The sequence below is a fragment of the Coregonus lavaretus genome (genome assembly GCF_964263955.1).
Source record: "Coregonus lavaretus genome assembly, chromosome: 28".
NCBI classification, from domain to species: Eukaryota; Metazoa; Chordata; class Actinopteri; order Salmoniformes; family Salmonidae; genus Coregonus; species Coregonus lavaretus.
In genome coordinates, this window is record NC_140015.1 from 30,200,812 (window position 1) to 30,213,880 (window position 13,069).

General features: G+C 40.4%; 2 protein-coding genes across 2 annotated transcripts; both read right to left on the bottom strand.

Moving 5' to 3' along the window:
• Nucleotides 1-394: 394 nt before the first annotated feature.
• LOC311103353 (parvalbumin, thymic CPV3-like) lies at nucleotides 395-4,246 on the bottom strand. The gene is made up of 5 exons (XM_084144910.1): nucleotides 4,057-4,246; nucleotides 3,230-3,297; nucleotides 2,328-2,460; nucleotides 1,305-1,414; nucleotides 395-645 (listed from the first exon to the last, which is right to left on the bottom strand). The coding sequence occupies exons 2-5, from the start codon at nucleotides 3,288-3,290 to the stop codon at nucleotides 620-622; spliced, it is 330 nt and encodes a 109-aa protein (XP_084001036.1). The 5' UTR covers nucleotides 3,291-3,297; nucleotides 4,057-4,246; the 3' UTR covers nucleotides 395-619.
• A 5,258-nt stretch (nucleotides 4,247-9,504) lies between these two features.
• LOC311103378 (parvalbumin beta 1) lies at nucleotides 9,505-11,471 on the bottom strand. The gene is made up of 5 exons (XM_084144940.1): nucleotides 11,425-11,471; nucleotides 10,516-10,582; nucleotides 10,204-10,336; nucleotides 9,926-10,035; nucleotides 9,505-9,756 (listed from the first exon to the last, which is right to left on the bottom strand). The coding sequence occupies exons 2-5, from the start codon at nucleotides 10,574-10,576 to the stop codon at nucleotides 9,731-9,733; spliced, it is 330 nt and encodes a 109-aa protein (XP_084001066.1). The 5' UTR covers nucleotides 10,577-10,582; nucleotides 11,425-11,471; the 3' UTR covers nucleotides 9,505-9,730.
• Nucleotides 11,472-13,069: the final 1,598 nt, after the last annotated feature.

A 13,069-nucleotide genomic window follows, 5' to 3' on the forward strand; every position in this document is an offset into this window, starting at 1 on the left:
ATTGTTACACTTTCTCACTGAGACCCAATTCAATCTGATCTTTCAAGAGAGTCATTTAGGCAGGAATTATGTTTTGTATAGATGTAATGAAATGCTTTGAGACTGTGATCTTAAATACAATTATTAATAATTATGATATTTTATTTAAGTTCACAGTCTCAAGGCATTTTATTACATCTGTACAAAACAAGAGACACTGAGACTGAAACAACACCTGCTGAGACTGTCCTAATATGGACACTGTACTGTACAATACTGTGCACACTATCCAATAGTGTTTTGACATTGTATAGCAACATTGTGTGGCATTATTTCAGGACAATTCATATTTGAGTAAAAAGTCAATAACCAAGGAGGAGATTTTAGAATGTATTTTATTCTTTTATTTTCTCAGTAATTTAGTAAGTGATACATTTTGGGGGATAATATAATGACCTGTCTAAACGTATGCAAAAAGCAAAAATAAAAATCGGGTGAGAGTTGTAGATAGTCTGAACCAGAGGCTTGCAAAAAATAATCAATGTTTCTAAATACATGGACAGATGGAAAACTAAAGTGTTAAATCCTAGCGCTGGAGTGGGGCGAGGAGAAAGAGGTATGGAGGGTGTTATCCGGGTATTCAGGATAGGACCATGGCCTGGAACTCTGTGGGGAGAAAGTTAAGACAGGAAGATAAATAATTAGCTATTCATGAAGAAAATATGTTATTTGGGACATAGTGACATCTCAACCAACTCAATTAATGAATCTGGGACATAGTGACATCTCAACCAACTCAATTAATGAATCTGGGACATAGTGACATCTCAACCAACTCAATTAATGAATTTGGGACATAGTGACATCTCAACTAACTCAATGAATGAATTTGGGACATAGTGACTTCTCAACCAACTCAAGGAATCATTGCAAGGAGACACATTTGAGAAAATTTTACCAAGATACTACACTGTATACTGTAATTGAGAGTGCAATTGACAGAGGAGGTTCAATGTAGAACTGTAAAAACTATTTATATTACCCATTGGCAATTACCATTCTGTAACCTGCTTACTATCATATTGCAATCGTTGCCAGATTCACAACCAGATTCAGACCTGTACAATCTCAACTGATTTGGTATCGAATGAGATCATTCCTTCAAATTGCCATCGACATAATCAAACAACACTCTCATCCACCTCTTCATCGCCGTCATCATCAACGACGACAACAACAACAACATCATTGTGATTATCATCATGATAATCGTTATTATCTTCTTCATCATCATCATCATCACCAAACTAGTGTAAGATACACACCATCTGCTCCAATCATGCCGTCGCTGTCGTCATCAGCAGCAGACATGAAGGCCTTGGTCTCTTTTTCAGTCAGGACACGGGCCCCGGGGTTGAACCTCTGGAGGAAGAACCTGAGACGCACACACACACACCATGAGACCCCTAATATACCATGTTTACTTTGACTGGGCTATTCTACACAGTTGCCATGACAATACACCGCTCTGCAGCAGAACCCTTCAGATATTGAGGAGGTAGTATTGTCTGGGTTACAAAGCAAACCGATCGGACATTAATGATGAATAGATGAATGGATATTGTTTTAGCCATATATCTCAGACAAACTATGGCGGTCACCCTTTTAAAAGAGGATTTTAACCTCAAGGATCTGTCCTAAAAGAAATTTTAAAAAGTTTCATGAAAAAAAAAGTGTAGGAGTTGTAGAGGACATGCTTACTGAAAGCAGGCCTAATATGCCATCATTATGACAATTGACTATCTCTTGATGGGGGTGCACTAGTAAAGATGTGCAAGTTTACAAAGCCTATCTTCAAGAAGTAGCCTATTTCGAGCAAAGTTAGGTTGACGTTTATTGGGATGAGTGTTGTCCTTGAGGCCGAACTGAGCGATTTCCACTAGATGGGCCAGCTGCAAAGTCAAAATTGTCTAGATTGTAAAAATGCATGAAAACAAATATTTGCTTTTTGGTCTTGATTTAAGGTTAGGGTTAGGCATTAGGGTTAGCAGTGTGGTAGGGTAAAGGTTGGGGTTAGGTTTAAAATCAGATTTGATGACTTTGTGGCTGTGCCAGCTAGTGACCACTGCAGAGCTGTCTCCAGAACAAGATTGATGATCAAAAATGATAACCTTTGCAAAATTACAGGTAGCCTAACACGTTTAGGGCCTACAGAGGATGATATAGGCCTATGCTGCTTCAAGAAGAATATATGGGCTATTTTCTTTAGGCCTAAATATTGTAGTAGAAAGAACACAAAGATTGTAGTTCATCACTAACTAAAAGTCCAACAATTGTAGCCGACTCACTTCAGTTCCTCCTCCTCAATGAAGCCACTGGCGTCGTTGTCCAGGATCCCGAAGACTTTCTTCACGTCCGCGGGACTCTTCTTGGTCAGACCACACTGCTGGAAGAACTTCTTACAGTTGAAGGAGTCCGGTGCTGATGGGGTAAGGATGACATGAGAAAATTAACAGGCGTGTTCGGCCTTAGCTCTGGTATAGGTCGTTAACGAGGAAGTGGGGGTAGGAAGTGGAGATAGGCTTAGTGGAAGAATGCAAACTAACGCAGACCCTAACCCTAACCCTTTTAGCCACCTAGCTAGAATTCATAACATATCATAAGTTTTGCGAATTCGTAACGTATTGTACATTTTGCAAGTTCGTAGCATATTGTAGGTTTTGCAAATTTGTAACATATAATACGAATTGTAATTCATAACATATCATACTAAAAGGAGGGTCTCAGATTTACGTACAGAATAATACGAAATGCTCTGAGACCAGGTTGCGGCTGATTCAAATAACCAACTCATCTGTTTAGTCTAGTTTAGTTCACTCATAGGCACATCACATTTTCATTCATTCAAAAACTCAGTCTAAATGAAGACAATTGTTTGCATTATAATTCCTCCTGATACATTTAGGGACAAAAAAGCTGACTGAGACACCTGCCATCTGTTCTGTCCTAAATGCTTTTGTGGGGTTTGGTGTGTGAGTCTACTGTAGCCTAAATGTTGTTTTCTCTAAAATAGGCCTCATTTTATACCACCTAAGTAGGCCTATACTTCTGTTTTTTGTTTGACATCAACAATGGACGACCTTATTTTATTTTATTTAGTATAGTGAATCTGCCCATTGCCTAGGCTACCACTAATGTGGTGAAGGAATCTAATGAAGAAAGCAATAATGATATTAGTGGAAGATGATACCTTGGCAGTCCTTCATAGCTGCGTCGATGGCATCAGCCGAAAGGACAGATGAGAGCGACATTTTAATCCTGTTGAAGAAACAACAGTGGTGAATTATTAACACAATTAGTCAGGTCGGCTAAACAGCAATGCATGCTGCTTCTTCTTTGAAGACACAAGACGTTGGTTTGGCTGGTGCAGAATATTATAATTATTTGGATAGCATATCTTAAGTACAGTTTCACATGCCTATAAAACATAGCCAATAACTGACACGCATATAGCCTAAGGTCTATTGATTCAGCTCATGCACATAACAGTTGTGTTGACATAATTTCTCAGTAATTCCCCTGAGCCTGTTGCTTGATCTGATTCGTTGACAAAAGCTAGGTAGGCCTACTCCAAATACCACTACTGGCAAATGATTTTTAGTCTGCCCTGAATACGTTCAGGACACTGTCTCTGTCACCCTGCGCGTACCAAAGCGTCCCAAGGCGCACAGATAATGCACAGATGCATGGGAACTCTCTTCAGTGTCTGAAGTTAAATATCCCAGTCAAATTGACCCAAGGCTAACAAATGGTTATACGCCAGTTTATCAACTACCATTTAAATAAGTATTTGCTCAAACGGATAGCAAAGAATGAATTAGATACTTCCTAAAAAGAAAATATGGCACAACTTTGTCTAATACGCTGCTAAACATCGTTTGTCTAAACATTAAAGCCAAGTAAACTACTCATTATAAACACAAACGAAGTGAATAAGAAAAAAAGAACAATTTCTATCACTCAAAGTGGCAGAGAATGACTCCCCTGAGTCCAGTTCAGAGCGCAAAGTCAACTTACCGCGTTGAGGTTCTTGCCCGGTCGTTGATCCAAAAGAGAGGAGTAAGGAAGGCTATGTGGTGACTGGTGTCCGTCAGAGACGATTTATATAGGTCTGATTGCGGTGACAATAGGGAATGCTTGAATTACCTGTCTGAGTATCAAATTTTAACTGCCCGTCCCTGATCAAATTTCTTCCCTAACTAATTCACCTTTACCCTTTTATAACGCCCATGGGCAGGACCATAGACTGACTACTTTGGACATCAGTAACGCCCTTGTAAATGGCAAATTAAGTCATCAGTGCATTATTCTATATCCCCTCCTCCCACCCACACCTAATCCAGTCCTCCTCCCCCTCTCCCTCCCTTCTCGAATTATAATACAGTACTATGGTACAAAAATGTGCAGTCTCTCTAGCCCTGTTTATACCTGGTGCTAACATGCGCCCGTTGTCCTGATCTTGTCCACATTCCGATTATGCCCAAATTTCTACACAGGAAGATTAAAAGACAGGCAGGCATTGTGTCTGGATATCAATCAAGTATAAACAGATCTGCATGGTCAAATCATTTAAATCAGCATTGTACTGGCCTCTAAAATCATTGACAGGTAGCACCATTGACTTATTGCATCAGTAAATAAATCCATATTATTTAGAATATCTGTCAAATAATTTGCATACAGGGAGGTACCAGCTAATCTGTTCACAATGCGGACACAGTGGAGGGTAAGCTGGGTAAGGGAGAAGGGATAAGAGACATATTTTAATACAATGTGTAGATGTGACAAACCTTGATCAGATAGTTATTGGATCATATTGATCATATCACGAAACTCACATGTTAGCGCAAGGTATAAACAAGGCTAATCTCTGTCTGTCTGTCTGTCTGTCTCTGTCTCTCTCTTGCTTACCCCCCCCCCCCCCCCCCCCCCTACAAGCAGTCCCAGAGCTGGTATTTGTGTCACACATACAGTATATTGTCCTCAGTGAAAAAGGTCATTCAGTGAGAAAGAAAGCTGCATTCAGGGAGAAGTCAAGCTCCAATAAACCACATTCAATTATAAAGTGTATAACTGGATATGTGGATATTGGATGTTGAACAATTTGTGGGGAGATAAAGTGCGGCCATTGTGTGGTGTAGTAGCCCACAGCCCCCTGAGAACGAACGCTCTGGTCCAAATCTCCTGCAAATCTGTCAAAAAATGTGCCCTCATTTGGATTTAAACAGCCCACATTTTTCAAACCCTGCTACTCTGTTGGACCCACCAGATGGGGTTAGATTATCCTCTGCAAATCTAATACTACTAAACTCCACAGATACACACACAACAGGGGTTGCCTATCACGGAATGTCATCATGACGATATATTTAACCTTCTCTCGCACTACAGACCAGACGGGGGTAAATATTGAGCTATCATTTTGTCCAGTGTGCTGATTAAAGGACACAAGGTTACCCTGTTTTTCAATGTCCCACTTGATTGTGCATGATGATGTAATGTCAATTAGGGTCCATACACACATGCACACACGCATAAACACACATACACACACATTTGCCTATGGCGTCTGTGTTGGAATAGAGTTTGGGAAATGGGGGGAGAGAGAGAGCGAGAGAGAGATTGCATCTTGTCTATTGAGGTCACTCAGGCCATCCCTCAGATATAAATGGCCACACTAGATATGGCCGCAGGGGCGACCCTGGGCGTTAGCAGATCTAACAGAGTGATCCATTTAGAACAATGCTTATCTTTGCAATTCCTCACAGTGTTATTGAAGCAGTGAAATGTAATACTGTATTTGGGCAGTATGTAAAATGTGACCATTGGCAGAATTCCTATACCTTCAGAGGACAACCCTAAAACAATGTCGCTGTATGTAGAAGTGAATGGAGAGGTCTGCGGCGAGTTCATTAACCATATCCCTTGGAGTATACCCTGCTTCTGGACTGTGGAGAACAGCTATTATTCATAATTGGACAAGGGGAAAGTTGAAGGTGTGCAATGTGCATGTGTGCTCACTTCTCACTGTAAAGGTGTGCATGTGTTCGTATTGGGGTGACAGTGCACTGCACAGGATGTCATCAATAATACAGATAGCATCTGATTTGTGTCCTTTTAAATATAAAATCGACATAAATTATATTATTTATCCAATTATTATTAAAAAAAAGATGTATCTAATTATTTATCAAATTCAAATCCTGTTATGATTCTCATCATTAAAGTTTTGAAACAAAGTCTGACATTTAGCCTTGACAATTCTCTCGGCAAGTTTAATAACAAGTGGCACCACTCAACAAGAAATGGACACCCTTTGAGGTAGGGATTTCGCTGAATATCCCCTATAGCCGGGGGCAGACAACAATCATAGACCAGCTTGCAAGCTGTTCAATTCAATGAGAAACCGCGGCGCGCGCGGGGGGGGGATTTATAGACTACAGTACTTGGCACCTGCCCAACACAGCTGCAGCAGCGGAAGCAGGCAGCGGTCGAGCGCGTCAGCTGGCGACCGCGCGAGCCCTCCCAGACCGCAGGCGTTATAGTGTGTCGTGCAAAGTAGATGGGTAAAGGTCGCTCAAGGACAGGTCAAGTGAACCTTATTTAAACGTACCTTGCATATGTAGGCTGAAATTCCAAGTAAAATGAACCTTTAGACTGATATTACAGTGTTCTAGCCCCACGGTTATTACATTTATTGTACTTTTATGCATAAATTAATTGCATGACTGCTGAAATGATCGAGTGGGCACGTGCGCTTAAAAGAACAGTAGGCTAGATCACTAATCCTTTAGGACATATTAGGCTTGTATTTTCACTGCTTAATATTGTTGTTTTATTCTGGTGCATATTTTGGTGGGAGAGTTGGTGTGGATAGTGTGTAGGCTATACGCTGCGTTTCCACTAACTCTCCAAACATGTACGCATGAGGAGAAAACATTTCCCTTGGGACCACTTTATGGTTATTTTTATATAAATGTAGTTCATTAATGCAAGGTTTGTAATTAAAATAATTAAAACTACTCCTGCAGCTCGCTCAGTCACAGCCTGACCTTTTAAATCACATTTTGTGACTGGGCGCACGAACGAGCAATAGTGCGACTAGCGTCTCCATGTCCAATGTCCGAAACCTCTTTCTAGGATTTGGGGCTCCAGCGGCAGATGCATGAGTGGAAACTCAATAGGCTCTCCCTGTCCCTGGTCCTATGTGAAAGAGAGACTGAGGAGGACATCGGATCGAGCGGTGCCCCTTACCAACATGCGGTGATGTTGTGCGCCATTCTGATACCTCGTCGCCTATACGGTTACTGGGCGGTAATTTATTCATTTGCTAATTTTCTTTACAAGCGTACATGGGCAGGATAGTCGTCATTTGTCCTGGCTCATCCGGTGTCGAACAGAAACGGATTAGAGATGCTCCGTTACCGTTGCCACGGAAGAAACGGGTGTGTTTTGCTTGTTCGGTTAAATCAAATTGAAAAATGTGTAGACATAACATATGCAGTTCTAGATAATAGGCTAACTGCATAAGTTATCTGACTTCAGTGTATTATGATTACATTACATTATGAACATGGTCCTGAAACATCTGATCGCAGGGGGTTCCGATTGCCGCTGTCCCGTGGTGCTAAATCATATTCGAATGTTATTAGCGCTGTTTTCTGTTTGTTTGCATCGACTTTTTCCTCTTGACAGTGTAGCTATAGCGCCAAATGCCCTACCAAAAGGCAATGACTAAACCAGACAGCTCTGCCTGACATGGTTATAGTTGCCTAAATCAATGGCTGTTAGTGTTCCAGTTTTGTGGGCGTATGGTTTCAAAAGCTGCACGAGATGTTGTTTCATGGTTCGTCCTCCGTTTTAACGTGACTCTTCAAACACACATCAGGGGCCATTGTTATATGATAGGCCTACTGATGGTTTGTCGTGACTGATGGTTTCTACGGTTGTGGCTAGATGGAGTACAGCTCCATCTAGTTGTAGCGTCGGGGATAAATGTTTTGACAACTAGCAGTTTAGCCAAGCCAAACCCTAACCCTTTAATTACGTTAATTATCCTGACCTGCTGCGTTAATTCTGTTAACCTGCTGCGTTAGTTCTAACCTGCTACGTGAAGTCACTTCTTTCCGTAGTTGGGTTAGGTTTAGCTAAAATGTTACAGTTGTCAATTAACCATCAGTCCCGACAAACCATCAGTATCACTGTACCTGTTCAGGAGAGTGTAATTAACGTTAACGTTCAGAAAGCAATGTAACCTATCGAGGGAATCGTATCATATCTATTCATTATATTTCTATTTGTAACGTTCAGAGCGTTTAACTTCCCTGAATACACCCCAATACGCACCGCTGTCTCTATTTAGGGGAAACGCTGCCTTGGGAAGACTACTCACTGTCTTTGGGTTTGCCACCATCTAGTGGACTCATAACGCCGACGCATAGACTATACTCCCATGTGGGGCTCCTTAGTAATGTCGTTAGGCCCACTGGACACCGGACATCAAATCATAGAGACGCATTTGATGAGATCAGCAGGAACACTTGTTGACAATCAATCAATCAACTGCTGATGTAAAAAGGGCTTTATACATACATTTGATTGACTAAAAACATTATAAAACATATTGAAGCATGTGTTTTGTCCATATATGTATGCAGTCTCTTAAGGCACTGGTTCCCAACCTTTTTCATTATAAAACATATTGAAGCATGTGTTTTGTCCATATATGTATGCAGACTCTTAAGGCACTGGTTCCCAACCTTTTTCGTTTAATGTACCACCAACTGAATTTTGCTCTGCCCGGAGTACCCCTGGAGTACCCCCACATGTGTATTTTACCAGTAGGCCTATGGTCTTATGAGTATTCTCAAGTACCCCCTGTGGATAGGCCAAGGACCCCCAGGGGTCCTAGTACCCCTGGTTGGGAACCACTGCTCTAAGGTACTGTATAAAACATAATTGGAATCACTTGAACCCTCAATCCTTGTCTCTACTCTGGGATAGGATGTAAATTATGGATGTATCTATTGTTTAAGTAGAACATTTCTGTTACCTATTTTCATATGAGGGCGGCAAAACTAAGTTGGTGCCATGCTGGTATTTCTCTCTCTCTCTCTCTCTCTCTCTCTCTCTCTCTCTCTCTCTGTCTCTCTCTCTCTCTCCTTCGGTTTGTGTGTGCCTGTGCACCCTCGTGCGTAAAGTGTGCGTTCATTTGTACTTGCACAATGATTGTTCTGTTTTTTTATGAGCAAAACATGACAAATAGACTATGTGTCATGAATTATTATGTATAATTTATAGCAAATAAAATGGCAGTCGTTTACTCAATTACAGTTAATATAAACCGGTTCCTTTTATGGATGTGAAGTTAAATTAATGGCATCTGAACTCAGATAAACACATTTGATTAATTAAATAGGAAATAATACAAAGACCTTTTATTCCAAAAGAATATTGATTCTTTTTTATCTATCGTCCTTTCCTGAAAAGTGCATCATAGATTTTACAGTAAGCAAAATTCATATAAGACATGAATACATCCGCGCTACATTCACAATCATAATTTTGGACAGTGTGCCGCACAGGAGGAAACTTCTTGCAAGAAAATGTATAAAAATTATTTATATTCAGATGAAAAGGGGAGGTCTTGGCCAATATTGTTCCTTCAGGTGAGTTCTTGGTCAGTTGCTCTTTATTGCTTAACCAATACAGCGAACTCTGCAAAAGAAAAGAAAAAACATTAACCCTTTCCAGTGTCTTATAACATTAGTTTACTTTCCTAGCTTAGGCCTTAAAATAGATTGAAACCAGGTCCTAAACATCGTTATTAATATGCAAGTAACATTGATTAACGCATTGATTAACCCATGTATGCTATGTTTCGTACCATCAATTCCAATCATGCCATCACCATCCGCATCACCAGCCTTGAGGAAAGCCTTTGTCTCGGCGTCGGTAAGTACCCTGGCTTTGGGGCAAAAGTTCTGAAGGAACAGCCTGGAGACACAGACACCAATATTGGTTTAGTTTCATTTGAATGTATGCTGGCCAATGCACTAATGCACACTTACATTTAGAATGCATGCGCACCGATACAGTGACAGTCTCCTGCATTGATTTAATCTATTGTCTGTTATTTGTCCTGTAATGGTGCATGGCTCTTACTTCAGCTCCTCCACCTCAATAAAGCCACTTGCATCCTGGTCAATGATCTTGAAAGCCTTCTTGACGTCGTCGGCGGACTTCGCAGCAAAGCCAATCGTATGGAAGAAGGTCTTGAAGTTGAAGGATTCGGCGGCTGTAACGCAAATATAAAGGATATATGCCTACTGTATAACCTGCAAGTAAACACATAATGCAACTACAGACTAGAGAGGTAATCGTGTGTTCATATAGCTAATTTGACGTTTATCATACCACATAGTTGGGTTAAAAAGGCTTTTTAGGTGGGGGAAAAGTAAACAAACTAGGCTCTACCTTTGCAAGCTTCCAATGCGGTTTTGATGTCAGCCTCCTTGCACAGATGGGCACAGGCCATTTTGAGCTGAATGTTGAAAAAGGGGAGAAATTGTTACTTGAATTCAACTTTGATTTAGCGTGTCAACGTTCAGTATTGAGCACTGCATTGACTCTACGTCATGTTTTGAGAGGTTATTACCAGGTAAGTACTAAGTTATTATTCTATTGTGCAATACCAGGGCACAAACATAATGCTAAAAAAGATGAACAAATCACCAAACACTCCGACTTTCTACCAGCCAAAATGTCAGCACGACTCAACCCATCTTATTACATTTATAATAGATTATCCACTGCATTACGCAGGATGTCAAACAAATATTTAAAATCGACCAGCCACTGTTTACTAGCATTTGGCTGGTGGTCTTTTGATAATAGCGGAGCCCCCTGTGCCATCCATGTGATTATAATGCAATTGGACAGATCAAATCGAATGTGTCAAGCTGCCCTCAAATGTTTCTGTCTCAACCAATGGGTGTAATTTGGGAATTCATATCAAATCCAATTGAAACGTTTTTAGTGGTTCCCAAAAGGAAAGACCCGATAGGCCATGGTTAAGGCAGCCCACGGCACATGTGGGTTTTTGATAAGGATGTTGATGTTGCATTCCAAACGTTCCATCTGAGAAACTGAATTGCAATTGTCGAAATCCATCTGGCTCCGGTGTGCGTCCAAATAAAGCCAAAAAGTACAGAATCAAAATCTCAGTCTTTGGGTGTTTTGAATGACACAACGGCTTGCTGTCCCACGTTTAAGGTAAATTGTACAGTGCGCATAGGATAAAATGTACAGCAAAAGCCTGGATGTTGTTGCAACCTTTCTGGATCCTGGGTTACTGTACGTCCTTAGCACCGCACGGAAACTCACCTCTGATGTCTTTGGTGAACGGTTGATAGAGAAGACTTCAGGCGACTGCAGCGAGTGGTGTTCCCATCGATACTGCTGACCTTATATACTTTCAGTCAACCGATATTCGAGGCATAATGTAACCGACACCGGTCGGGGAGGGGGGGGGGGTCTAATTGTCCACTGGCAAGAGACCCGATCTATTTAAAGTTTCATAAATGAAGATGCTTAAAAGGTGCGTTTGAAAAAAGTCCATAATATCCCCCATTGCTAAGAATATATTCTGTTGAGTGATAGGGATGGAATCGACGGTTGCTAAAAAGATATTGAGAGGTTCATGTAGCCTATGGATATCAACGCGGTCATTGACGAGATTTATAAGGAGGATTGTAGTTTTCATGTAATATGCACACATATGCTGGACTTGAGAGGTCTGTTTAAAACTATTTTGTGTTACTCTGAATATATTTGTTAGAGTTTCCAGTCATCCGTTGCATTAAGGTGAAGTATTGGATGTGCGTAAACCGTGTGTAAATATAATGGTTTTCTAAATGATTTAGAGAAGGTATGATGCTTTTATGATTAAATATTTTGATATAATAAGATGAGGCTACACTAAACTTGTAATATTTTACATGAAAGTAATTTACTTGCAACATGCTTATGATTGCCTAGATTTTATCATGCAATGTCTCGTGAAAGCAAATTTGATCCTAATAATCTTCCACATCCGTTGGTGTATACCGGACTAATTGTGCATAGCCAAAAAGTGTCTGCGGCTTCTGTAAATCTATACAGTTAATGTGATCATGGGGATTAGCCTACAGTAAACTGTACTATACTTCATATCTAGCCTATACTGCACGCTCAAGTCCTTTGTATTTGTATATTTTTGTTGCCCTTTATATCGCTCAGAGTACTTGGGAAATAAACGAAGTTATGACGTCGAAGTACTGATAATTGCTTTCACATGGTTTGGCTATTGGGTAGAAAACAATGCACCATTCCACCATAATGTTTAACTGTTCGTTAAGCAATTTTACAGCAAACGTTGTTTTTTTTCACTTGTGGTCAAATACATGCTAAAGTTTATAGCGAACATAGTATTTTTTTCCTGCAGGTGGCATCACTGTCCTATCTCTGACGGGGGGTGGGGGGCGGGGGTATACTATCACAACATATTTTTCTGTTTGGAAAATTAATTGATTGCGGCATGCTTATGTCGCAAAAGTGTTGCGTGTTGTATTACGGATACATTGCTTAGTTGGGTAGTTACTATGTCGCACCAATGGGGTCAGTGATACACTGATTCGCTGAACACAGTCTGTGTACATGTTTTGACTGTTAAATTAGAAGATGTGGAATTATCTCAGATAAGCTATAATAGGATAATTGTTAGTTAGCTATTGTAAATTATTTAGTGTAAGTAACTTTTAAGTATATGTAAAATAAAGAGCCTACAAATACATTGCAAGATGTGCCACAAGTTTTCACAAATGATACAGATAAACACAATCTTACATGACTGAAAATACCACAATCTCCTTAAGTATTTATAAAGGAACCATACACACTCTGGTTGCACTGTATTTAACATGTATTTAAAATGTCCTGCTGACTCAACATAATGTCACAAGGCTATTCTTGGCCATTCTGCTGCAGTGTC